At 45.3% G+C, this 27,264-nt stretch overlaps 4 protein-coding genes across 5 annotated transcripts; 2 read left to right on the top strand and 2 right to left on the bottom strand.

The window, feature by feature from the left end:
• The first annotated feature begins 86 nt into the window (after positions 1-86).
• LOC6577705 lies at positions 87-3,260 on the top strand. Of its 2 annotated transcripts, none has more exons than XM_015165797.3 (6): positions 87-455; positions 816-990; positions 1,053-1,232; positions 1,289-1,479; positions 1,549-2,166; positions 2,249-3,260. In XM_015165797.3, the coding sequence occupies exons 2-6, from the start codon at positions 841-843 to the stop codon at positions 3,027-3,029; spliced, it is 1,920 nt and encodes a 639-aa protein (XP_015021283.2). In that variant the 5' UTR covers positions 87-455; positions 816-840; the 3' UTR covers positions 3,030-3,260. The 2 variants fall into 2 exon arrangements, with proteins under 2 accessions (XP_015021283.2, XP_015021285.2); XM_015165799.3 differs by having other exon boundaries at positions 2,236-2,849.
• A 2,862-nt stretch (positions 3,261-6,122) lies between these two features.
• On the bottom strand, positions 6,123-19,265 carry LOC6577704. The gene is made up of 2 exons (XM_032728351.2): positions 18,500-19,265; positions 6,123-11,472 (listed from the first exon to the last, which is right to left on the bottom strand). The coding sequence occupies exons 1-2, from the start codon at positions 18,504-18,506 to the stop codon at positions 6,680-6,682; spliced, it is 4,800 nt and encodes a 1,599-aa protein (XP_032584242.2). The 5' UTR covers positions 18,507-19,265; the 3' UTR covers positions 6,123-6,679.
• A 382-nt stretch (positions 19,266-19,647) lies between these two features.
• On the top strand, positions 19,648-22,409 carry LOC6577702 (mediator of RNA polymerase II transcription subunit 15). Its single transcript, XM_032728353.2, has 5 exons — positions 19,648-19,806; positions 19,869-20,574; positions 20,629-21,382; positions 21,440-21,582; positions 21,641-22,409. The coding sequence occupies exons 1-5, from the start codon at positions 19,754-19,756 to the stop codon at positions 22,208-22,210; spliced, it is 2,226 nt and encodes a 741-aa protein (XP_032584244.1). The 5' UTR covers positions 19,648-19,753; the 3' UTR covers positions 22,211-22,409.
• Positions 22,410-22,586: 177 nt separating this feature from the next.
• LOC6577701 (Krueppel-like factor luna) lies at positions 22,587-26,157 on the bottom strand. The gene is made up of 2 exons (XM_002003615.4): positions 25,748-26,157; positions 22,587-24,236 (listed from the first exon to the last, which is right to left on the bottom strand). The coding sequence occupies exons 1-2, from the start codon at positions 25,817-25,819 to the stop codon at positions 22,932-22,934; spliced, it is 1,377 nt and encodes a 458-aa protein (XP_002003651.2). The 5' UTR covers positions 25,820-26,157; the 3' UTR covers positions 22,587-22,931.
• Between the last annotated feature and the right edge of the window lie 1,107 nt (positions 26,158-27,264).

Here is a 27,264-nt window from a genome sequence, read left to right as displayed (position 1 = left end):
TGTACTGCCTGAAAGTATGCGGCAAATATATATGTATTATTTTGCAGTCTATGCCATAGCAACTATCTGGCAACTCTGCGAAACAGCTGTAAGATGCGGCGCAGGACAATGAGGTGAAAGGCGAGAAAGAGAGCGAGAAAGAAAGAGCGAGCGTTCGCGGTTTGCGGGTTAAAGAGCGCAGAAACTTTCAGCAGTGCGAACGTGCAGTAACGGGACTGCAGCTTTTATTTATAACAAAACGAAAAAAAAAGAAAACAAATTGCTATCTCTGTGTTAATTTTATTCTTATGCACATTGAACGCACTCTAAGCTCATTCATAAAAACGCGAAATAAAAACCGTTACAAGCACACCTAACCTCAAAAATTGTCATTAAAAATTCAAGACCAAGATTTTTCAGCAACAAAAAAGGTGTCGAGAAATAATGAATGTCGTCTGATTATTCATTAATTCGAGGTGAGTGCAAACTATTTTCGTTTCCAATTTTTTTTGGCAGCTGTCAGGATGAGCCAAATAACTGCCACTCCCCCTGCGCCTTATCTCTCCCCATACACACACACACACACCTTAACAACCAGCTCGACCGCATTCCTTTATCGATTTTCTGTGCGCGCTGCCCTTTTTTTTTATTACTTGAAGTGACCCAAAAAGAAAAAAGACATAATCAAGCAGGCACGCAGCCAAGGGTTGCGTGCTCAGGGCTTGACTGGCTTAACTAGTGGGCGGCATTCGTAATTAACTGGCCAGTCGGTCAGTAGGTCCGATTGCAGCGCATTACTATATATGTATATATTAATATCTCTGTATCCATTACAGATTGCATTCCCTCACGCTCCGCTTGATGACATCCAGGCAATTTCTAATCTTCATTTTATTGCTAATACCATGGCCACCATCCAACGTTATCAAGATACTCTGCTCGCGAGATAACAGCCGCCTGGTGCGCAAGATAGTGCGCTCCAAGTGGACGCCCATTTTGGATAAGCATCAGGTAAGTGCACTATTGGAGCAGATAAAGTGACTAGGCTCTAATTGAATTTTGGCGTACTTCAGGTGAAACTACCCTTGGAGTGTCCGCTGCATCCGCTGAGAGATGTGTTTGCGCCACGCCAGGAGGAAAAGCAACGGGATCGGCCCACGCAGTGGACCTGCCGGCTTTGCGGTAAAAGTTTCTACCAGGAGAAGTATCTTGATTTGCACTTCGATACCCGGCACAAGCACATCATCAATGAGGTAAGACCAAGTGCAATTGCAAAAAAGAAAGCATTTTGATGAGATCATTTTCGCAGGCAGAGGACTCCGTTTGCTTGGCTGACTTTTGCGATATAATGCGCTGTGAGGTATTCCAAACGGAGGACGCTTCTAGCCTTAAGTTTGGCGATCAGCACATCGTCACCGATATCGAAGTTTGGGGCGACTCTCTGGGTCAGAACTCCGCCCTGGCCAAAGCGAATGCCGCATACTTGAGCTTAATACCAAGGCAAGTAGAGGACTCCTCTCTCTCTCTCTCCCGCACAATTGCCGACTCCTGTTAACCAATCCCTTGCAGAACTTCCACATTGAGTGCCACTCGTGCAGCCAAAGTACAAAATCGTCAATTACTCCAAGAGAAGCCAAGTCCCACGAAGAAACAGTCATCGGTCGATGCCACCAATTCCGGCGATGGCTCAGCGGCCAAGCCCATGTCGGCCGGCGAGAAGCTACTGATGAAGCTGAAGGAGCTCAGTCAGACGCATCTGAAACGCACCGAAACTGAGGCATCGACCTCAGCCGAGACCAAGCAAAACGAAACGGACGAGGCTGAGCACAGCGGCGATGCGGAGGGCAGCGGCCAGCCAGATCCCAGCACAACGGTGGACGGGGCTAACGGACAGGCCAAGGTGCGGGCCAATTGCAAGCCGGAGGAGCTGAGCAAGCTGAAGGCACGCTGCGAGCTGCTGTTACGCAGCTGCATTGGCGGCCTGCTGCTGGCCATGTCCGATCAGGCGTTCAAGGAGATGGAGGAGGAGATGAACAAGGCGGTCTGCTGGTACCTCACCTGTGATCGGTACTGGGAGGATGGCCCACTGGAACCACGTGCCTTTCCCTGGGGTCTCATTGTCATACTGATATTCGTGCTGTCGACGGGCATTTGTTTCTGCTACTACATCATTTGGATACTGTTTGAGTAAGTGTGGCTGTGTGGCCGCAGCAGCAACTGCTACTGTCCGTCAATGTGAGATTGAGCAAACCCAAGTCATTTGTTTCAGCTCCGAAGAAACGACAATCAATGCCAACCATTATGCAGGCGTCGGAGCCGGCGGCAGCATCTACATGCCGGCGCCGCACCACTACCATCACGATTATGCCACACAGCAGGAGCTGCAGCTGGACGCAGGCGGGATACCTGGTCGGACTGCCGATCCCTATCAACAGCATCAACAGCAACAACATCATCAGCAGCAGCAGCAACAGCAGCAACAACAGTTATACTACCAGCAACAGCAGCAGCAACAGCAACAGCAGCAGCAGCAGCAGGCTCGCGATTTGTATCCCGAACAGGTTCAATACCATCGACACAGTCCGCGTCACTACATCGCCGATCAGCGTCCAGCGGCGCCGGCGGTGGGTCAGGGTACGCCCACCAGTTCGTCGGCCGGCGGCCGGCAAGTGGTGGGGTCCTCGTCCAACGCCAATACGCCGCTGCATCGGCACTCGACGAGCCTGGCCTACCCACAGGACATTTTAGACCGACGCGACTATACAAGTAACTCCGGCCGGCCAATCGCCACGAGCGTGGTAAGCAATATGAGCGGCGCTGGCCCTGGTGGTGCGGCCGGTGCTGGCATCGGTGGTGGTGTTCACTACAACACACATCCGCGGCCGCTGGACACACGGCATCGTCATGTTGGCGCCTCGCAGCAATCGCTACGCGCCTCTTCCTCCACGCACGAGATCGTGCAGAGCGAAGTGGGTGGACAGAATGAGCACTACATATATGTTACGTATCCGCCGGATCTGAAGAAGCGCTACTTCGACAAGTACGAGTAGGACCAAAGAGAGCGAGAGAGAGAGAAAGAGAGAGTGCGGAATTGCGCAAACGAAACGCATGCAAATACTAAGCGAGTCCTTGGTGCGAAGGACAATGAAGCAACCTAAACCCAGTTGGTTTTTTACTTTAGCCTGCAAATTCTAGATTTGTGAACTGTGCTGTATTTTTGAATTCTACAAACAAAAACAAACGAATAAAATCGCAATTTATATTGCTGTATTATAAAAACATGTGAATTCAATTTTAAAATGGGCTGTAATCATCGAATGTCCCAATTGGGATATTTGAGAAACTTCTTCAGATATCTTCTTAGTAGGGCTAGCTTCACTGAGTTGCACTGTAATATATCATAAATATAGTAAGTAAGAAAACACATTTGTTTTTTTTTTTTATATTGCAATAACATGTACATAAAACATTTATTTCAATCAATACAATTTTAGTTGTTGTTGTTGCTAGTGTTGATTCCTCCAACTATAATATAATATTGAATTTTCATTTGAATATATGCTCACAAAGACACTCACATTCACATTTATATATATAATTATATATATATATATATATATATATATGTATATAGTCACAATCTGGACATATCGTATAATGCTTAGGGACTAAAAAAAAACTCCCCTTGTACAACACGGGCTATAAATATTTAATTATACTTTAAAATGTATACATATATAGTAGAGAAGGTGTGTGTGTGTGTAGGACATCTAGATGATATACATTATTAAGTTATAAATCGAATATATAATAAATATTACATTAAGTGGGCATTTCTTTATTTTTGCTTTTTGTACTAATATTAAGCGTATTATATTTAACTAAATATGATTTGATATTGCACAAAAACAGGATGAATTGCGAAAGGAAACAAACAACGAAACAACAACAACAATGTGTGCCCGAAAGTTTTTTTCTCTTTCTTTTTCTTTTACTTTACTCGTATGTAGTTTACAATTAAAAATAACAACTATCAATTGTTTTGTTTTTTGGTCCTTTGGAATCTGTTTTACTACAAGAAAAGATGTTGCACGTAGTTTCAGTTTAGCTATAGGTGGTTGGTCTCACATGATTAGATCTGTTAGTTTTCTTATTATTTTTTTAAAATTAAAACGTGCAACGTTTTCTATTCCAGGTCTTATATAAGCCATAGCAAATCCATTTTCAACTGCATAGCAAATTTCTATAGCGGATTTTATCTACAGTTCCAGATCTACTATACTATATACTATATTATAATCCATCAAAGTTGTGTAAAAACAAGGCCATTTCAGAGTGCTACAGCAATAGTCTTCCAGACATACTATACTATATATATATATATGTATATGAAAATGTCTATACAGCTACAAAAAAATATTTATATTTTCTAATTTTTGCTATGTTTAACAATTTCCCAATCCTAACGTAAATTGTACTAGAAAACAAAAACAAGTCTTGCACTAACTGAAACAATAGCTTCTCTCTAACAATCTTAAACAGTATTTCTCGCTACAAATGAATGTATATATATCTTATATATAATTCTCTTATTCTCATTCCTTTTTTAGTCGTATTTTTTTTGGTCTAGGCTGCATTTTTGGTGGCCTTCATTAAACAAAGGCAGTTGATAAAATCTTAACAACGAAACTATTTAAACAAAATAAAATAAACGAGTTTGACAGACGGCAAGTAACGACTGCTAGATGCTCTAGAGTGCAAGTAAAAGATACATAACTTTATTACTCTGTGAAGAGTTTTACTGAAAGCGAAAGGTGAGAGATAAAGATGAATGTAGCAGAAGTCAGACAGACAAATCTGTTTATCAGCATGAGCACAGGGTGCTTTGGGCGTTTCAGTGTGGGGGAGTGTTATGTCCACTTAGCTGTATTTTTTGTATTGTAAAACCGCATGGCCATCAACTTGACATAAAAGGGCTTTACTTGGGCCATAATTATACACATAGCCAAGTTAACAGTTTGAGCTAACACGCAAGAGACATGCCACAGAGTTGTTAATATTATATACATGTATGCATGTATATGTATATATCTGTAACTATATATCTTTCGCTATCTGCTGTTTGACCTCTGATGAGCGACGGCTTTAAATTATTCCGCACGGACTAAAATGCTGATACACTTAACTGATAAAAATAAAAAAGCTAAAAAAAAAAAAGTCAACTGAAATATAAATGTTGCTTAGCTATCTCTATTGCACTCGCACTCACAGTGCAGCATACTAATTTATAAGTATATATAGATAAGTATTAATATATATGTATGGCTGAAATGACATATGTGCTCGATTTTTGTTTTATTTATTTTTTTTTTTTGTAAAGTTAATTGCACGCGAGCTGGAACAACACGCATACACAGATGCATGTGGCTAATCGCGTATACGCCAGGTGTACGCACCCAGACACGCCCCCTCGCCGCAGCCTGGCCCCACTTAGCACGAGATTCGAATTTTTAAATATGTTTGTTATTTAGAAATTAGCTTAAAAGCACATTAATTGCACATTTAACAAAAAATATTGCACGTTTCGCTACAAAAAAGATGCATCTATGTATATATGTATGTATACATATACATATATAAAACTGCTTTCAAATGTATATATATATTTAAATTTATATGGACATTTTCAGGTTTTTTTTCAGATTCGGTATGACTTTATATTGCAGAAAAGTTTACAAAAATATTTTAAAATTTCAAAATATTCAATAAAAGTTAAAAAATATTATTCAAAAAGTGGATTGAAATTTGAGATGCTTGAAAAAGTTATTATACTTTTTTTTTTTTTTTTTTTTAAATAAAGATCTACTTTAAGAAATAATAAGAATTCATCAATATTAATATTATTATTATTATGTTTACAACAAGGTCTTGTCTCTATATTCACTCTATGAGCATCTATTAGGATAGACTGAAATTAAGGTTTCGTTAAAAGCTTAGAAATATTTTCTAATGTTCAAAAACTATGTAGAAAAGTAACATATAATCTAAGCAATAAAATAAATGGATAAAATAAACATATATTAAAAGAGATAACAAATTTATGTATTCAATTCAATTCAAAATGAACTTTAACTTAATAAAACTATTTTTTTGGTAATTTGCACTTATTTCAGCATACAAATAATCTAAACTGTGTTTTCCTTAGGTACTCGAGTCAATCTATATATATCAATATATAACTCAATTAAAATTCTTTTTCTAATATTATGTCACACTGAATAATGTTTTAAACTTGCAAATGTCCATATGTGTATTAAAAACGAAGCCTTTGCTATGCTTTAACTATATACAAAAAAAAAAAAAATAAGAAGAAGAAGATTAACTATATAGATTGATTAGATTTAGTATATCTACTACGGGATGTACTAAACAAATGCCAAAAAAATTGATTTTATATAAACAAGTCTTTTGAGATTCACCAAATGTGTGGGTGTAGTAGGTGTATGTATGTGTGTAGGTGTAAATCTGTCTCTATGTGTGTGTGTGTGTATGTGTGTGAATAATTTGAATTTAAATTTCTAAACCATTAGGCACGTCAAGTTGATTTTTCACGCTAGAGCTACAACGTTTACCACCCCCCCGCCAGCAACTGAGCAGGAAATGGAAAGCCTTCACAGTCTTTTGTTGCAGCCATCTTTGGTTAACGCCTACGCGCCGTGGGTGTGGCATGCGTTGACTGCCGCTGCTGCTGCTGCTGCTGCTGCTGCTTCTGCTTCTGCTGGAGCAGGAGTCGACGCTTGTACTTGCGCAGCACACGCTGACCATGATCGTAGCGACTCACGTTATTCTGCACATATTTGCCGTGCAGATACTTGAGGAACTCTCGTCGAGCGCTCAGCTTGCTGCAGCTATCCGGCACCACCTCCTCATGATGGATGAGGGGCGTGGCGTCAAAGTGATCCGATTCCGGTTCGGCGAGTAGTTCGATCAGCTGTTGCGTATTGGTCTGCTCCGCAGCAGCAGCTGCTGCTCCTGCTACTGTCGGCGGCTGCTGCTGCTCGAGCTCGTCGTGCTCCACCACGCCCAGGATGTTCTCATTCATGTCGCACTGCACCACGTAGAGATCGCTGCTGCTATTATCGAAAATCTCGGCCAGATTGATCAACAGGACATCCTGGCCAGAGCCGGCAGCGACATCGATCAGCTGCTTGGCATCCGGTTCCGTTTCATTGTCCTCGGCATCGGAGGCCACGCCTATCTGCTGATACATCTCGGCCAGCGCCTCCTCGACGCTGAGCTCACGGTGCTGCTGTGCCTGTGGCTGTTGCTGTTGCTGTTGCTGAGGCGCCTCTGTGGCTGCCTCGGCGGCATCTTTGACTATGTCACTAGATTTTAAGGAACTATTTAAGGCAATTTTACTAAGGTCACTTAGCTTTGGTACGTTGTTGGCCAGCTGCTGCTGCTGCTGTTGGTGCTGCTCCTCATCGTCGCCATCACTCTCGAGGATCTGCTTGAGCTTTGCTATGTCATTGTTGGACGCCTGCATCAGGCTCTCGCTGCTCTGCAGATCCGTTGCTGGCTTTGGCATGGCGGTTAGCGAGAGCTCCTTCTCCAGTGCGGCCATCTCATTGAAGTCGCTCTCCTCGCCAGAGCAGCTGTTGTTGCTCGAATTGGAGGCGTTTTTCTCGCTCTCCCTGCTGGAACTGCTCGAGGAAGAGCTAGATGATGAGCTAGTTGAACTGGCGGAGGATGTTGACGAAGAGGAGGAGGAGGAGGAGGACGACGACGACGAAGAGGAGGATGAGCTCAAGCTGATGACGGTGGCTGCAATGGCTTCGGTTGACTGAATTGCAGCCGGATGCTCCTCCATGCTGTGGTCTAGCCAACGCTGTATTTCCAGCTGCTTTGCCTCCGCACTTATGGGCATTTCCTCAACATTTTTAATAAGTTTTTCCTCTGGCACTTCTGTTTCGGCATGCAGTTTGGCCTTCGGCGATAGATTCGTATTCTCCACATCATCGAAGCCCTTGAAGCTGCCCAACAGATCCACAGATTGCACCGTTTGATCGGAGTCTCCACTCATATGCTCCAGCTCACGGTGCGCCTGATTCTCTCGCAGCGCATATCCAACCTTGATGACCGTCTCTCGAGCCGAAGTAGCCTCCATGGTGCTCAGAGCCTTATATTGCTTAGCTGACTCGCGTTTTATTAGAGGCAGGCGACGTTCCTTGCTGAGTGCCAAATGGCGACGCATGCGCTCGAGACGCTGCTGCCGCAGCCGAGCCGAAGCGAATCGGCGACGCAGCAGCTTCAGCGTACGGAAATAGAATCGATGCTTGATCTTGGGACTCTCAAACTCTAGAATCTTTAGCATCTTGATGCGATTGCGACGACGGCGCGCCAGGCGTCTGCGGCTGGCACGTGCCGCTGCTTTGGGCGCAAGCGGAGCAGGAGCAGGAGCAATGGCTAAGGGAGCAGGAGCAGAAACCGGAGACAGAGCTGGCTTAGGAGCCGGAACAGCAACTGTAGCACCATCTAAGATAGCATCTGGAACATTGGTTGCAGTTGTGCTCTCTATGACTGCTACCGCCGTTGTCGTCTCCTCTGCTGGCTCCGTGGTCTTTCGCTTGCGCTTGTAAAACTTGAAGCGATTGCCATGTTCCGGATACTCGCTGTTGAGCTGGCCATTCGGATCCGGATCGCTGTCGCTGCCTTCGTTTTTATTTATGAACGTCTCGTACTCCTTCTCGAACGTGGACTCGTTCGAGTTGCTGTTGCTCGGGTCGAACTCAATGGCCGTTGGGTCCGGCAGCAGTTGGCTGGACAGCGGCAGTGGCAGAGGCGACACGAGTGACTCCTCCGGCTGCGACACCACCGGCTCTCGCAGCATCTCGGCCAGGGCATCTGTATCGCCGGGCTGTGACTCGTTGGCATCCACGCCGCATTTTTTAAGACGCAGCTCATCCAACTCCTTTTCCACATCGAAGCTGCCAAAGGAATCCTCCACATGCGCCACACTGGGCTGGGCCAGCGCTGACTTCTCATGGTGGTGATCGATAATGATGTCCGGCAAATTCATTGACGGGCACTGCGGCAACTGATTCGCCTGGACAGCCAGGACAGCCGTGGCTTCCGGACCCGTCGGCGGCAGCGTCTCGTACATGAAGCTCGAGTGGTTGGGTGGTGCAACGGGCGCTACCACAGCCACCGTCGGCTGCTGCAGTTCGGTTTCCAAGCGTACTGGCTGCGGCACCGACTGCTCCTCCTCGTCGTCGTTCCAGCTGGACAGAAAGTCGCGTATATTGGAGCTATTCGAGCTGGGTGGTGCCAGTGGTTGCGCCATCGACTGCGATTGCGACTGCTGCTTCTGATGCTGCGCTGGATAGTGGGACGGCGCAGCTGCGTGCAGATCGTAGCCCACAAAGCTGTCCACATGGGCCTCCAGATTGCCCAGCGGCGGCGGTGGCGGTGCACCACCTGCCGACAAATAGCAGCCACCGGCCGTTGGTGGTGCCCGCTTCCTGTACGTATACTCCAAGGAGCTGGCGCTTTGGTAAGGCTGGGACCGATGCGACTGCTGAGCGGGTACTGGCACCTGCACCGGCACCGGCCCATAGCCATCCAGACTGCTGAGATCATTGTAGTAGGCGCTGCTTACATTAGCCTCCATGCCCACTCCCACGCCCACGCCCATGCTGAGGCCCATGTTGAGGCCCAGCGGCGGCACATAGCGCTGACTGCTGCTGGCGGGCGCCGCTGGGTTGGGTGGTGCGACCGCAGCGCCTGGCTGAGCATAGCCATAGCCCAGCTGGGCGGGCGGGAGTGGCTCATAGGAGCCATAGAGATCAGTCGGATGCTTGAGCTTGTGGCTGCTGGCCTGGACGCCACCATATTGTGATGGCTGCGAGCCATAGCCATTGCTGCGCGGATAGTAGCAACTCTGCTGTGGATACGGCTGAGTGCAGCAGTTTTGCCTGGTGTTGGGCAGCGGATTCTCCACAGGATTGGCTGGCCAGATACCGCGTGCAGCATAGGGCTGTGTGATGTTCGTCTGATAGGGATTGGCGGTCGCATATGGAGCCGTCGGCTGAGACGAGGCGTACTTGTCGTACTTGTAGTACACGTCGCCACTGCTTGCATTGGGCGGATGTGAAGGTGGATGTGGATGTGGATGTGCAGGTGGAGGTGGAGCATTCGCCACGGCATGATGATAGGCGCTGCTGTTGCCCGAAATCGTGCGATAGTTGGCCGCATTGTAGTCAACGTTCCAGTGGCTGGACTTGCGATAAGCCGACTCGGCGCCCAGCTCCGGCGGACTGTAGAGCGGCGCCGGTGCGCCAAAGCTCAGGCCGCCGTTCGGTGAGTAGAGAGACATGGCATACTTGTCATAGTACGACCCGGGCAACTGGGCAGCCGCGGGAGCAGCACCCGATCCTGCCGCACCTGGGCTGCCGTACAAAGCTGGCGGCATATTCTGGTAGCGACTGCTTGGCTTGATAGCAGCATAGTTGGGTTCCAGCGGTGGCAGCTGTTGCTGTTGCTGTAGTTGCTGCTGCTGCTGCTGTGGCGGCAACGGTTGCTGCTGGGAATGCAACTGTTGCTGCTGCTGCTGCTGCGGGTGTTGGCTTTGCTTCTGAGCCAGGCTCAAGCTGTGATATTGCTGCGTTGACTGCAGCTGCAGCTGCTGCTGCTGCTGTTGCTGCTGCAGTTGCTGCTGTTGTTGCTGTTGTTGCTGCTGCTGTTGCTGCTGCTGTTGCTGCTGCTGGTGTTGCTGTTGCTGTTGCTGCTGTTGCTGTGTGTGCAGCTGTGTCGGTATTTTGTACTTGTATGCTTCATAGGGATTCGCTTGGTTCATATAGCCGCCAGATGTCATGGGCATCGACATGGACATTGACATGCTTTGGGGCTGTGCATAAAAGGGCGTGGCTGCCGCCTGCGGCTTGCTGCTGCTCATAATATTGCTGCTGCTACTGCTGCTGCTGTTACTGTTGTTTATGTTGCTGATGTTGTTGATGCCGCCACTGCTGTTGCTTGTGTTGCTGCTGCTGCTGCTGCTGCTGCTGCCGTTACTGCTGTTGTACTTGACAGCCGCCAGCTTCTGATAACCACTGGGCGGCACAGCTGGCGCATTATAGTTGTACGCACTGTAGTTGTACGCCTCCATGCCAGCATAGTTATAGTTCTGATGATAAAAGTGCGTTTGCTGCTGCTGCTGGGACTGTAACTGTTGCTGCTGGTGCTGCTGCTGATGGTGCTGCTGCTGCTGCTGTCGCTGCTGCGCATCCAGGCTGGTCAATGCTTCACTATAAAAGGGCGCCACCGTCGCAATGGTGGCCATTGGCGTTGGCGTTCCCTCGTAAAGGCTGCCGGAGCTTAGCGGAGTTGTGGGCGTGGTCGTGGCACTGCCATAGCCGCTGCTGGCGCTGCTGCTGCTACCGGGGCCCGAATTGCTGCCCACAGCAATGGCCATGGCGGCCGAGTCCATGCTGCCAGCTGTAACGACAACAACAAAATGTAAGCAAAACTAGTCGAAGAACATAAAAGAAAACTGAAATAGCCTCAGACAGAGCTTAGCGACAGGTCAGAGCTTAAGTGCCCTACAAATCAGAGCTAATGCAGACTATAAAGAGAATACTTGATTGATGTCATCGAGGATATGAGAGAATATCAAATTAAACACGAAAATTATTCTAAGAAAAGGTTTACGCTCATGTGAATGAATTCTTAAGTATATATTATTAACTGCAGCTATATAAAGTGTGGGGGATAACTTTCTACATACATTTCCTTAGAGATCTCTTTGAATCTTCTCAATTTTAAAGAATTTCTGTGAAACATTTTATACCAACTATAAGAAATCAGAGAGAATCGATAAGAAAGCTAAGCCCATTTTTTTTTTAAGAATTGCCTATATAACTTATATAAACATATTATATTCGATTCTCCACATTTAGATCATATAATGGATATATCCCCCAAACTGCATTTATATTTCTCTGTTGCTCTTTGCTTTGCTCTTTTGCAAACTATTTTTCATAAAAATCGACCAAAGCTAAGCAGACATAGTGAAATACAGCTATTTATGCTATTTTTGAAGGGCATTAGAACAAAACAAAAGTTGACAATTTACACAAATACATTTACATATGTATGTGTGTATATATATATATATATATATATATATATATATATATACGTGTGTATGTACATGTATGTAATGCCCTCTTTGTTTACAGTGTACCCAATTTGCCCCTTCTTCTACCCCTCCTCCTTACACATACATGCCAACACACACATACAAACGCACACACATAGAAAGACAAACACATGTGCGCGGTACTACAGGAAAAAGCAATTATTCCATGGCATTTAAATGAAAAATGGAAAAGCCCCAAACCTAACCTCTCAGAACCCCGCACCCACTACCTCCCCCCTTGGCTTTTGTTGTCGTCGTTGTTGTAGCTGCTTCTGCTGGCGACTTTAATGGTCATAAATGTCGCATTTCGCGGCGCTACGAGCCACGCGCAGGTCCTCATTCAAGTGTGTCAATGGGGTTGATGTCTAAATGCTGGCCAGCTGTATGGGAATACCCCAACCTTCCGCCCAGCTACCTTCCTCCTTACTGGACACCCGCCAACCCGTTCAGGTCAGCGAAATGAAACGTACTCGCGTCAACTTTGTGAAATGCGATTGTTCATTAAATATTAACGATTGCCGCCAACATGGCCAACATGGCGGATGAGCAATACACAGTGGATACAATTAATACTCAACAGCTCACATTAAATAGCTCAATAGGTAATGTAAGAGGACTAAAAGTGTGAATTATCTAAGTGGAACTATGTTTTTTAATATAATTTCAAATATGATGAAATATTTACGGTTTATAACCTGTTGCATTATAAAAATATACATATATGTATACGAATTTTTGGAAGATAATAAATATAGTGTAAGAAAGACACGATAATCATATTCTATCACAAAAATCCATGAAAAATTCTTACAGTAAAAATCAAATTTTTTCTATATTTAAGAAATTTAGGATTGCATCCATTAGAAAAATGTCTAAATGCCTGCTTATATGGATTACTAATTTATTATAAAAATATATTTAAGTATTATATTGAAATACATTCCTGAAAGAGATTTATTTTTATATTTCAGAAATTGCGGAATATATCCAATAAAAGGAATGCTCTTACTCTGTGTTATACATATTCCAAATTTAATTTCGTTCGATTTTATAGTTTTCGAGATCGACACATTTAAGCGGACCGACAGACAGAATAAATTGATGTCAATATTACGATTAAATATATGTTTTTCATATACTCTCCACAAAGTAATTATATTAATTAATTATTCGATCAGCTGGACGCTTGACCCACTGTGCCAAGGGACAGTGGGCTGACGACAGCATGTCTGGACTACACGATTGGGCGTGACGCCGGACGACTCTCAATGTCAACGCCCACAACAAAGTGTGCCACACACACACACACACACACACACACACACGCACACACATGGACTTCAAAATAGTGATATTAATTGCGGTCTGCCACTGTCCCCTCGGGCCGTCGGCCCAGCATAAATAATGAACTGCGTTTAAGTCTTTTCCACTGACACACAATCCGACGACGATAATGATGATGGTGGTGATGATGATAATGACGATGTCGTCGTCGACGCTGACCACCTGTGACCAGCAGACGCAGCAGGCAGCGGTCAGCGAAAGCGCAAGTGGCAGCTGCTGTTGCTGCGGCCGCTGCTGCCGCTGTTGCAGCCGATGTTGCCTCCGTTGTTGCGGCACGTACACGCCCCCCTCTCGCCCGCTTGCGCTGGCAGTTCGTATGATAAATGCAAGGCGGCGCTGTTGCCCTGTAGTACACGGAATCCATTATGTTAATTCACTTTCGTTTGCTCGCGAACACTCGTCTCTTATATAGCGATTGTTGGCCATATGCGCCGATATATATGGCCTGGTGAGCCGAGGAGCTGGTTAGCTTGATGATGGCTAACAGATTGGATTGGATGCCCAGCACTAATCACCTAATGGTCAACTACGCAGGTCACAATTATTGATGGGCTCTTAATCTAATTGAGCGTAGCCAAACGACCGAATCATCATCATTATGCCAATCGATAAATGAGATCGCGATCGAAATCGTATTGTCATTGACATTAAGCTGCAGAATTTTTAATACTCTTAGAAATTCTAGATAATAATATGCAATTTTATAATGGGTATTGAAGAGCAAACTGATTGAGGCATAGAACTTCTGAATACTCTAAGATCTTAGGAACTTTAGCAGGTTGAATGGAACCTGATATGGGTAAACAGCAGAAGTCTAGGAAATATAAGGCACATACAATAGCTTTTTAGGAATTGCGAAGATTATACCTAATTTTCTATATACAAAAGGTTCATTCTTTCGGTATGTGAATTCTTCCTGACAGATTAATTGATTAATTGAGTTATCAACGCCCAAGTTGCATGTTAAGCATCATATAGGTAAACAGTTTTCCTGTTGATATTATACATAGATGTATATTATTTGTCATTAAGGGTTATCTATTGCTCAGAACAGCTGACTGAAGACTTGTTAACACAAATTTAGTTACGTGACTGAACAAGTCAGTTGATTATAGCTTGATGTTTGATCTACTGTATATGTACTTCGTGACTTGAGGTACGATACCAAATTTAAATGACATGGACGCAACCATTATGTATATAAAACTAAATAATAATACAAAAAATATAAATTTATGATGCCACAGCAAATCTATATAATTCGATTCCACTCCATACAAGTATATGCATATAGAGCATATTTAGGTACACAACAGCTATAACAAGTCCCATTGGCATAACATCACTTAAACATTTAATCATAAAGAAAAACTTTATGCTTAAATTTTATATATTCTCTAATTTCATTTTCTAATTTAAATCACATAATGATTATAACCTTTTTCAAAGTATTTGCAGTAGATTTAAAGTTAACTTTAAAACCAATAAGCGCAGTTCACAGTTCTGATTTTCTTCCTTTCTATTTATGTATGTATGTATATAACATTAACCAGGCCAGATGTTAGATTAAATTGAGTTATTCCACAAACAAAGTGTTGAATAAAACAACAAACTTGCACCGTAAACAACACAATTTATGCACAAATCGAAAGCGACTTCAGAGACGACACAATTATGTTGCCATATGTTGATGTTCAAGGCGACAGAGCAAGAGAAAAACGCGCGCAACAGCTTCACTCACACATACACACATATACAGAGAGAAAGACAGAATGAGAGAGAGAGAGGGAGAACGAGAGAGGTTTCACATTACTGTAGTTGATGGACCGTGCACGTTTTTGACCGCGCTCGATTGTGTAGTCTAGTTACAGGCTGACATCTGTCAGCGCTGCGTATGCGTAATTTTTTATATTAAATAACTCGATATAAAAACCAAGCACAACAACAACAAACAAGTACGAAAACAACGAATTTCTATTTAAACTCCAAGCAGCGTTTTTGTGGCTTTCGAATGTGTGCGCGCGAGAAACTTTTTCATCTGTTGCCGCGACGCTAGAGACGCAACGGAATGTGTGAATTGTGCGGCTGCGGCCGCGGCTGGCGTCGACGCAGATGCTGACGCCAACAGTGACGCTGGCGCCGCTGTCAACGCAGACGACACATACAAACAGAGCGGAAAGTCCTGCTTAAAGCAGGGCGGGTTCAAGCAAGTGTTTGTGTGTATGTGTGCGAGAGAGACTGAACGAGTGAGGGCTTTTGCTATGCATGTATGTATATATTGATGTGTATGTATGGTAGTGTATGTGTGTGTCTGTTTGTGTGTGTTGTTTTGCTTGGGAAAACAAGTGGTTGCCGTGGTGAGAAACCGTGGCGCACACAACTAAAGCGCCGGCTGGCCAGCCCCAAAGGGTTTGGCTATCGGGGTGGATAGTGGGCAGGGATAGCTGGTACCTGGCGTCTCTGCACATTTGACAGCTGAAGCGCCGGCGGAAATGAAAGGCGTACACATGTACACACATGCAATACGTACACTCATAAGCAAACTTGACAGTTGCATGGATACACAGTGGGGCAATATTACCAAACAGTGCAATTAAATAATAATAAAAAATCCTATCCTAAGCGGACATTGAATAATAGAAACAAAGGGTCCATTGATGATAAGAATAAAGCTTAAAATAAAAGCGATTGATGTTTTAATCTACATTTACTAAATGACTAATACAGATTATGTTGAATGAAATTCTTGTTTTTTCATTAATCGACAGTTATTAATCAATATGATATATAAATATCTAAGAAAATATGCATATGCATATGTCTCTGTCTCCGGGTCCTTGATATAAATAAAGCAAAACGTCAACATAGCCGACGTCATATCGTGGCTTTGTATACCCGAGATTCACTGTGCGACGACTGAAATGCAGTCCACGCTCCCATTATGGGAGGCAACGTGCCGTTGCCTAACGGTTCGATGGTGAAGCGTGACAAACAAGCGACAGGCGAACGACGCAGCTGTTAACTGCGGCAACAAACAAGACAAGTAGCAGACAAACAAACAAGCAAAAACAAAACACAAATTAAGAAAATATACGGCAAAAGATTTGAGCCGTTAGCGTTAACAGGCCAGGTGAAAATAGAGGACCAAACGTGGCTACGAAGCGAATTAAATAAACACAAGACCAGAAAAAAAGAAAAGAAAAGTAAATACATAATGGAATGCAGCAACAGCGACAGAAACTAATTGATATGAAAACAAAGCCAAAAACGATCTTGCGGTTGCATTGCAAAAACGGAATTGGCCAAAAAACCAAAACGGAAGAAAAGAAAAAAAAAAAATGAAACACTCACACAAATAGGCGACAAAGCAGCAAGAAAAATGAAAAACAACGGCAACCATAAAAGCAGCGCAATCAAATGATAATAAAAAAGCCGCGATTACAGTGACAGCAACAACAATACAGAAATCAAAAGCAGCAAAATTGGCAGCGCAGTCGCACTGACACACACACACCCGCAACACACAGCGAAATAATACAGTTGTTGATTATGCATGCGTGAGTGAGTCTCGCGTCGCCCAAAGGTGAAACCAGAATAGAGCAAAAAAGAAGCAGCAACAAAATAGCAACATCAACGGCAACAGCGACAGCGGCTTTGGCGCCGAAGCCACAGAAGAAGCAATAGCAATTCAAATGCAAGACAATATTCAAAAATCGAACAGCAAAGCGAACGTAAAAAAAAAAATCAACAACAAAAGCTAGAAAGGCCGAAGTAGAAAGAAAAGACACACGAGCGGAAGCACAGGGTGAGGGAAGCCACCATAAATATTGATTGAAAATCAATAGGTTGCGTTCGTCCCACCGTCTGTTTGTCTCTTTGTCATTTGCCGTCGTGAATTGAAGCCCTTTGCGCACTACCAGTCCAAGTTCCAGCCCACCGGCACAGTTACAAACGCATGTACATAAATACGTACATACTTATACCCATGTATACATGTGTACACAGTGCTATACAGCTGTATTTCCATATATGTATGTACATACATATCTGTATGTACGTATGTATATGCATGCGTGCTGCCAGCGCTGACAAGCTCAGCTTGATAATTTAAACACGTACACTACCCCTGCCAGGCGGCAGAGACACTTACACACGCACATATGCTGCACCACATACATACATATAGAGCAAAACAGACGGAAAACACAACAAAAGCAACAACAAAATGTCAACACACTTTTGCTGTGGCCGCTGCCATTGTTATGGCTTGTCTGAATTCGTGCGCTTGTGTGTGTGTGTTGGGGCATTTTGGGCTGTAGGCTGTAATCAACATCGTTGCTGTCGCTATTGGGGCGCAAAAAAAAAACATGCCAAAAGAACAGAATAAGTAGAGCACCCCAAGATTGCGTCGACTGCGACGCTGGCAGCATAAGCCACACTCAAAAGCAGAGATAGAAGGAGAAGGGCACGAGAGACAGAGAAAGAGAGAGTGAATGTGCAAGAGAACGTAGAGGGGGCAGCATGAAGCCAACGTATGCACTGAAGCAGCAAATAAACCACGTATTCACATACAAATACACATACATATATAGAAGAGCGCACGGCATTCATAAAGCATACACAACGTTAATATTACAGACTCACACACTTACATACATACACACAAATACGAACCTCAACAGTTTTTCGACATTTTGTTGCTATTTTCGCTGTCTCTGCCAACGTCGCGTCGTGACGATGCGTCGCTGCTGCTGCTCACTTAAACGTTCTGCCGTTTGCTATTTTGTTATTGTGTTGTGTGTGTTTGTTTTGTATCTGCCGTTTCGCTTGATTATATTGTTGTTGTGCTGCGCTATGTGCACTATTAGTTGTGATATAATTTGATATTATTCCTGTTGCCGTTGCTGCTACTCTTGTTGTTGTTTTAGTTGTTGCTGTGAATTTTTATTTATTGCATTCAATTATCATTTTTCTACGCACCACACATGTAAACGCACAACGTCAACGTTGACGGCGACGCGGCTGCTCTGCTGCTGCTTGGCACAAATTTTCATTCGCCAAGGTAACTGATAATACACTCTATTTTACTTGTTTTGGTTACCGCTGTTCTTGTTATTGTTGTTGCGGTTGTTTTGTAAAAAGATACGTTTATGAAACAATTTTGGTGTAATTTGGTGGCCTCTGCTGCTGCTATTGCTGTCGCCGCTGTCGACGGCGCTTTTTGCACGAATTCAAGTTAAAGATACAGATACACGTACACAAAACGCGACTTTGAATGCAGCCGGCATTGACAGCGTTTTCAATTATTATGATTGTTGCTGCTGTTGTTGTTGTTGTTAGTGTGGTTGTTGTTGTTGGAGAGGGGCCAGCGGCAGAAGACACTAAATGAACGCTGTACAGGTGGCAGCAGCGTGGCGAATTGAAATATCAGCGCGTAAATTGTAGAGAACTAAATATAACCGACACATACAATATAGAGATGTAGAAGTACATATTTGTATGTACATATATACGAGGAACGTAGACGTAGTAAATATAAAAGTTAATAACAACGCAAAGAAATAAACACACACACACGAACGAACGAACCGCCGAACGAACCAGCAAACGGACGTGCGCTCTGTCTGAAAGTCGAGATACGAATGAGCAACGGTAAAAACGGTGAGCCGGAGCAGAAGCACGCGCCAAAACGAAAGCAAGTAAAAGTTTAGAGCGCGCGAGCTGTTCTCAGTGTTATTCGTGTCTACATATGCATATGTGTCTATATGTGTGTGTGTATCTGTATGTGTACTGCAGAGAACCTCATACAGGTGTTTTAGGCAGGTAATTGACTGACAGCCATGGCATACATGAGCCTGAGCTCGTGCTAATTGAACATGACATTCTTTATTTACAGTTAACAAAACACAAGAGTGCCGGATCATAATTAGTCGGTAAATTTTTCTTTCTTTACTGCAGTCCCCAAATTTGCGCGCCACAAATAGCTAAGACACGTAAGCCTGCCAGACTGACTCAAAAGACACTCAGTGCTGCCAGACTGACGTAAAAGAAACGCAGGGCTGCCAGACGGTTGGTGGTAGGTGATTTAAAAACGCGAAAAGTGCTGCCACTCCGCAAATTTTAGCGATATGTCTTGTCGATTATCGTGGAAGACCCAAGCGAAAATAGCGACTGCGTCCATTGCGAAGAAAAAAATTTTCTCTTGATAAGAAATCGCAATCGCGGAATTGAAATATGGCTGAAGAGTGGCAAAGTCAAAACTTTCGTCAAAATGTGATTTCCAAAATGTAAGTAAGCAGTTCGCTTATGCATAAGCAGTTTTAATGGAACTTTCCGATGGCTTTCACAGCCACGACGTATTGCCCCAAAACGCACCGGATCAGAATAAAAATGCTAGCATTATGGAGAATCACATATTTCGGAAGTCTCGCACGAAGGATGAGTATCTGGGGCTGGTGGCCAAATTATTTATGCATTATAAGGATGTGTCGCGAAAGTCCCAGGCACAACAGCAACAGCAACAGCAGCAGCAACTGCAACAACAGCAACAGCAACAACAGCAGCAACAGCCGCCGCCTAACGCCGAGATGGGACAGCAAAATATAATGCAAGATCCATTGAATGCGCTTCAAAATCTGGCTAGCCAGGGGAACCGAAATCCTCAATTGATGCCAATGGGCGGTGCTCCGGGTCCAAATCAAATGGCTGGTCCAGGTGGCCCAGGCACTGCATCCAATTTGCTACAGACACTCAACCAGCAGAGGCCCGGCCAACAACAAATGCAACCGATGCCGAACATACGTGGTCAACTGCCCATGGGGGCTGGCGCTGGTGGGCAGCAAATGGTGCAGGTGCAGCAAATGGCTGGAGGCAATGGACCTGGCGGCGCAGGAGGCATGCAGCTGAATGCCATGGGTCCTGCCGTGGCGCAGGGCCAAGGCCAAATCGTTGGCAATGCAGGCGGAATGCCCAACCAGATGGTGGGCCCGGGACCAAATAGTGGACCTACGGGAGGTGCAACTGGTGGCATGCCCAATCAAATGTCGCCCATGGTGGTAAGTAGATGCTTAGTCCGTATGTATTTATACTAATACATGCCGCTCTCTTAGATGGGCATGGGCAATCCGATGATGCGGCTAAATCAAGGCATGCAGGGCATGCCGTCTAATATGCAACAGCAGCACAATGTTGTTGGCGGGCCGGCTGGACAGCAACAGGTGGGTGGGCCCGGTGGCTTGCCACCGAATGCAGTGCAGCAGGGCGGCGCCATGAATCCCCTGAATGGCATGACTGTGAATATGCCGCCGAACATGCAGCAGAAGCCGAATATGACAATGGGGCAAGCGGGCCAAATGTTTCCGGGCAATCGAGGTGGAGTTGTTGGCGGCCAACAGCAGCCGCAGCAGCCTTTCATGCGTTCTAGCCCCTCGCCAGCTGATGCCCAGCAGTTGCAACAACAGCAACAATTGCAGCAATTGCAACAGCAGCAGCAGCAACAGCAACAACAGCAGCAACAACAACAGCAACAACAGCAGCAACAGCAGCAGCAGCAACAACAACAGCAATTGGTGGGCAATCAAACGCCCACACAGCAACCGCCCACACCACAGATGCCCACACCACAAATGATACCCAGCCCGGCATTGGTGCCCCAGTCCAGTCCGCAAATGATGTTGCAGAACCAACAGCGCAACATACGGCAGCAATCGCCAAGTGCGTCGATCAATACGCCCGGCCAAGTGACGGGCAACAGTCCATTTAATCCACAAGAGGAAGCGCTCTATAGGGAAAAGTACAAGCAGCTGACCAAGTACATTGAGCCACTGAAGCGCATGCTGGGCAAGATTACCAATGATGGAACCAGTGAGCTCTCTCTCATATTTTAAATATGTTATATTAAATATTATTTTCCCTTTGCAGATGTCGAAAAGATGACCAAGATGAGTAAGCTATTGGAAATCCTCTGCAATCCGACGCAACGTGTGCAGCTGGACACGTTGCTGAAGTGTGAGAAGGCGCTAGAGAAAATGGACCTAGTCTCATACTCGGGTCAGCAGTTTGGCGTAAGTGGATTCTCGCATGATAAGACCTTTAACTAACCCCTTTCCAATCGATTTCCAGAAATCGTCTAATCCGCTGCTGGAGGTCATCAATACTACACTGCAGAGCCCGTTGGCTAATCATACGCTGCATCGCACATTCAGGCCCAGCTTGGAGCTGCTCTTTGGCACAGATATTTGTGCGCCAGTGGCACCCAAGAAACCGCACCTGGAGGAGAAGTCATCGCCATTTGAACAAGAGGTGCCGCATGTGTTGCAGGGCGAGATTGCTCGCCTAGATACAAAGTTCAAGGTCAAACTAGACACGACTGCTCAGAACAACAATAGGGCAATACGTTTGATCTGTTGTCTGGACGATAAATGTTTACCCAGCGTTCCGCCAGTGAGCGTGAGTGTGCCGGAGGAGTATCCATGGCAATCGCCCGACTGTTCGCTCACCGAACAGGAATATTCGGCGACGCCGTTTCTGCAGACCGTGCAACAGGCGTTGATCGCTCGCATGTCAAAGCTGCCCAAAAACTATTCACTGTCGCACCTACTGGACACCTGGGAGATGGCCGTGCGACAGGCCTGCTCGCCTCAAGCCAAGCCCCGAGCCATGTGTGAGCTGACCACGCTCCTGGGTGTGTAATCTTTCAAATCTTAGTTGATGCGAAAAAATAATTGGATTGAATATATACGAATATGCAATACACTAGCAAATATTTTATAGATGAACTGCAGTACGAAAGATAAAGCTAATTATATGAATTGTAAATGTAGATGTTAAGCACAAAGCATGTTAGAGTAAGAATATGAGATTGTAAATATAAACAAACATTTTTAACCCATTTGAAAGACTTGGTTTAAATTATTGTATGGAAAATATATTTTCACATAGTATTTGTGTTCTTTTTTGTTTTTGTATGTTTTGTTTTTATGTTTTCTTGAGATTTGGACCTTTGATACTATTTAGGTATACCAGGTATCTTTTCTTTGTTTAGATTTAAAATTTTCAGAGCGATAATTATTGTACAATAGAAAAAGTGTTAAGAAAACTTAAATATCACAGATTTTGTAGCTATATTATAGAGTTTATGCACTAGATATAATAAGAAGAGCCCTAAACTAAAATGAGTACGAGGAAAGTGTGTGAATGAATAGGTGTGAGTGTATGTGTGTGAGGGGTATCCATTTGCTAATATAGGGATAATTTGTATGTGAAGCCTAACATAACGATGACAAGAATTAGCTCCTAACTAGAACTTAAGACTACGCCAGCCGGCCCGCATGTGGATCTGCTCCAGAGTTTGCACGATTGAGCTGGTCATACTGTGTCGAGATGAGATTTTGGATGGTGGATGGTGGACTGCCTATCGGCTGGCCACAAAGGTACCCACAAATGTGGACGCCTGCTGCTGTAGTCGCAGCAAATCCTGTGCGCTGTAGATGTGCAAACTGCTGGGCGAGTGACTGGATGTGGCGGGAGTTTGTAATACACTCGAGGTGCAGCTGGAGCTGGAGTTGGAATTGGAGCTGGTGGTGGTGGTGGTGGTGGCTGGTGCAATGGCGCGCAGCTGCAGCGTGGGTTCACACATTGCTGCCGCAGCAGCGGCAACTGCTTCGGCGGCCGTTGTGCTAAAGTTCACATTGCGATTGACACCGTTCGCCTTGTCTTTGTTGTGGCGCTTGACGTGCTTGGACAGGTGATCGCTGCGCATGAACTTCTTGGAGCAGACGATGCACTGGAACTTCTTTTCGCCGGTGTGTGTCCGCTTGTGGCGCGAGAGCTCGTCGGAGCGGGAGAAGCGCTTGTCGCAGTTGTCCCACTTGCAGATAAAGGGACGCTCGCCCGTATGGACGCGCTGATGGGCTTTCAGATGGCTGCTCTTGAAGTAGTTCTTGCCGCAGTCCGGGAAGCTGCACTCGTAGATGCGACTGCGTGTGGCTGCTGCTTGGGCGGCGGTGATGCGTTTGCCTGCCAAAGAGCAGGACGCTGAAGAGGAGCATGAGGATGCGGAGCTTGTGGATGTGGACTGGCAAGACGATGGTACATTGGCGGCGGCTGCAGCGGCTGCCACGTTGCTCAGGATCAGCAGCTGTGAATCAGGAGCGGATGCTTGTATATAAACAGGAGAAGCTGTTGCTGCATATGTCGACTGGGGCAGCTGTTCCGTAGCTGTTGGCTTTGCTGTTGGAGTGGGTGTGGAAGTAGCTGTGGCTGTGGGCAGTGCCACCTCGGCGGCACGTTTGCGATTCATTTTGTACTTGAGATTACGCCAAACGTTCTCCTCCGGATAGTCATCGGAAATGGGAGTGGCGAGCGCGGCAGCAGAGCAACTGCTCGAGCTGGAGCTGGATTTTGAGCTGTTCTCATTGGATGAGCTGACCGTGCCCAGGCTATTCACTCGCATGATAACGCTGACACGTTGAGCAAGTGCTTCGGCATCCTGGTCGTGCTCCGACTTAAGCTGTTGCTGCTGATCTGGCGGCGGTGTCAATGTGACCGCTGGCTGTTCTAGACGCGCCTTTTTGCAGGGCCGCACATCGCTGGTATCGTCCTCGGTGTCCGAGGGATTGGGCGTGATGATGCCATTCTTTTGGCTTTGCTGATTGGCGACCAGCTTTAGCTTGGCCTTTAGCAGATTCTCGCTGACCAGTTGTTTGTCCTTGGCCGCCTGAAAGAAGCATGAGCAGAGGGGAGAAGACTTCGATTAGTAACTGGGTTCAATAAACGTGGGCGGGCGAGTTCACTGCCTCTGGCCCCGAAAATACGATTCACATTCACATTCACTTTTCCCCGTCTGACGTTGACCTACAATAACTTTTTGGCGAGTGCAAAAAACCCCAAGTGAAAAATTCGCTAATTATGTGCGCGGGCGTCGACATCGGCGTCAGCGTCAACAGCGACGGCGACGCCGACGTTGGTTAAAAGCGACAAGGCCATTCACATTTAACCTTAACCCTCAGCAGCGGCCCCACGTAAATTTCGTGCGACTAACGTGGGGTTAATGCCATTGCGACATTATAACTTTTTGATATACGATGTAATTCCCCAAATCGAGTAGCATGCAAAATGAGTCATTTAAAGAAATTTGTCTCGTGACTATAAATATATATATATATTATTTTATTTAGCGAACAGCTTAGTAGAATTTCTTACAGGGTATCAAGTAGCATGATTGTATTTTTTTAAACTCGTCTGGCAGTTTGTCTAACTGTTGAAAGCCACCGAGGCGCCCTGCGAATTACCGACACAGCCCAAAAGCATGCACTACAAATTTGTGCAGCTGGCGTCGCTGCTGGCAGAGACGCTATGTTGTTTTTTATGGGGCTCGGCACGTTGCCTTCGTTTGGTGCGTGCGTGTGTGTGTGTGTGGTTGTGTACCTATTTTGTTTGTTTGCTCGCTTGTGCACCCGATAACCAGAAAGTAAAAAAATGTGACATATTTTATATGAAGCGCCGCTGCCTGTCTGGGGCTTGGTTTTGTTTGTTTTTCTACCGCTTGCTGTTTCTAATTGACAACGCACCTTCGCACAGTCTTAACGCTCACACACACACAGTCGCACTTACTCGGGCAAATGCTCTCAAACAAATGTGCTCTGACTACGTCAGCAGGCGGCTCTCTTTAAGACGCTCTCAGCAAAAAATCACACACACACACATATATATTTATACGTTGCAGGCAAGGCGCGCAAATAACTACGACAGTTCCACATTGCCGTGGAGTCCAATGTTCGCCCTGTGTGTGTGTGCATGGGGTCTATATATGTATGTGTGTGTATATGCTGTATCACTCGCTGTGCATGCGGTGTTCACGTGAAAGCGTGCCCGCTGCGTGATCGCATAGCGTTACTGCGGTGCGAGCGAGATGCGAGACTTTTGTTTTTAGAAACGCGGCGAGTGCAAGCAGGAAGGCACTACACTTAATGGTTTGCCTTGCCATGTACTTTTTTTTGTTGCGTGATTTGTCAAAAGCGAAGGCGTGTTGTCTGGGGACACGAATAGAATGCGGGAATTCGCTGTAACTGTATATACGAGTGCAAGTCTGTCTCTGTGTGTGTTTGTGTGTAGGCTGCATTTTTTCGCATTTAATTTTAATTAGTTTGCACTGCACTCATTTACACTCATTTATACGCCTCACTTTGTAGGTCAATCTCTTACGAGCTCTGAGTCACTTGGACTTACATTTTCCACTTTGTTCTCTCGCAGCGGGGGCGTTGCAGGCGGTGATGGCAGCAGCAACGTATCCATGTCCATTGTATGTGTGTGTGGGTGACAAGTAATTATATTTTTGTTTTATTTTTTATTTAGATGCACTTTGCACTTGCACACTATCTTTGGCACCTGCGCCAAGTATTGTTGCAGGGGCACTGGAGTTTATCTATTTATTTAATAATTTTTAATTTCTCTTTCAGATGGTGTCCGCCTTATTACTTATCTAAATCGGTGTTAGCACTTTTGATTTACACAAGCTATAAAGCCTGGTTGCTTTTAAAGTTTTTTCTTTCTTTTATATTTCACTTGATGCGGCTGCTAGAGGAGCCCGTGTGAACGAACCGTAGCGTTCAGAATTCAACAGACGAATGAACAAAACACAGACTGCGAACTTCCACCAGACCATCGCAGTCGCAGTCGCAGCGCACACACAAGCGCAAGCACAACCACAGACGTACACGGTAAGAGAGTGTGAGAGATGGGAGCGCACGTTGCCGACGTAATCAGTTGTAAGTGGGTTGCTCGTCAACGTGCGCGGGCGTGTTGGGAGTCTCTCTTCAAAAATCGTCATTGAACGGGTAGGCAAAGCAACCAGTGCAATAGGAGGACACAATTGTAACTGCTTTTCCAGGCCAGGCGTTGGCAACGTGGGCAGTGCTTGCTAGAGGCGTACGTAAGTCACGACCCAAGCACGAGCTTAAACTCAAAACCCACGACTTAATACATGACGAACACGAGACGCAACATTCTTTTATTTGTATTTGATCTTTTGATTAATTAAACTTGATTTGCAGCTACTGTATACATTTAGTGTTAAGCTGATTTCTTGTTATAACTTATTTTATCTATCGCGAAAGGATCGTGACACGCTCTCCACTTTAGCTGGCAATTCGACAGTACGCCTCCGCAGCGGGCTGACATTTAGCTGAGACATGGAGCTTGTGTTGGCGGCAAAAAGGTCAGGTCTGTGCCCACGCACAGTGGGCCTACCAGGCTGAGTGGCTGAATGGGAGAGAGAGTGCGCACGTAACGAGCGCATGGACGTCATCAGCTGTTTACCACAGGGCAATGGGCGGCGGGGCGCTCGGGGGAAAATATAAAATTCCATGAAGCTATCTATTCATAGCCGCTGTTCATGCACACAAAGCGTGCAAAGCAAAGGCAGCACTCCCATACACACATACATATGCATACATACATACATATATGAATACATGTTTGTAGTTGTGAGAGGCCACACAGACACACCCCAAAGCCATGACTGAGTCTAAGGCCCGGCCGTCCCATTGACGACGCCGCCAAAGCTTGAAGCTGCGCCTGACGCATTTGTTGCTACGGAAGTTCGTGATTAAGCGCTTCGAGCAGAAGATAAAAAAGACGAATAAAAAACAGGCTAGAGCTTAGACTGGTCCGTGGCTTCGGCCAGACAGCCAGATACATATGTATGTATATTGGATCAGCAATATATTAGCCAGTCTGCATAATTT

The sequence above is a fragment of the Drosophila mojavensis genome, unplaced genomic scaffold (genome assembly GCF_018153725.1).
Source record: "Drosophila mojavensis isolate 15081-1352.22 unplaced genomic scaffold, ASM1815372v1 contig_36, whole genome shotgun sequence".
Taxonomy (NCBI): domain Eukaryota; kingdom Metazoa; phylum Arthropoda; class Insecta; order Diptera; family Drosophilidae; genus Drosophila; species Drosophila mojavensis.
The sequence above is the reverse complement of the archived record's forward strand: the minus strand, read 5'-3'. Positions and strand labels throughout refer to the sequence as shown.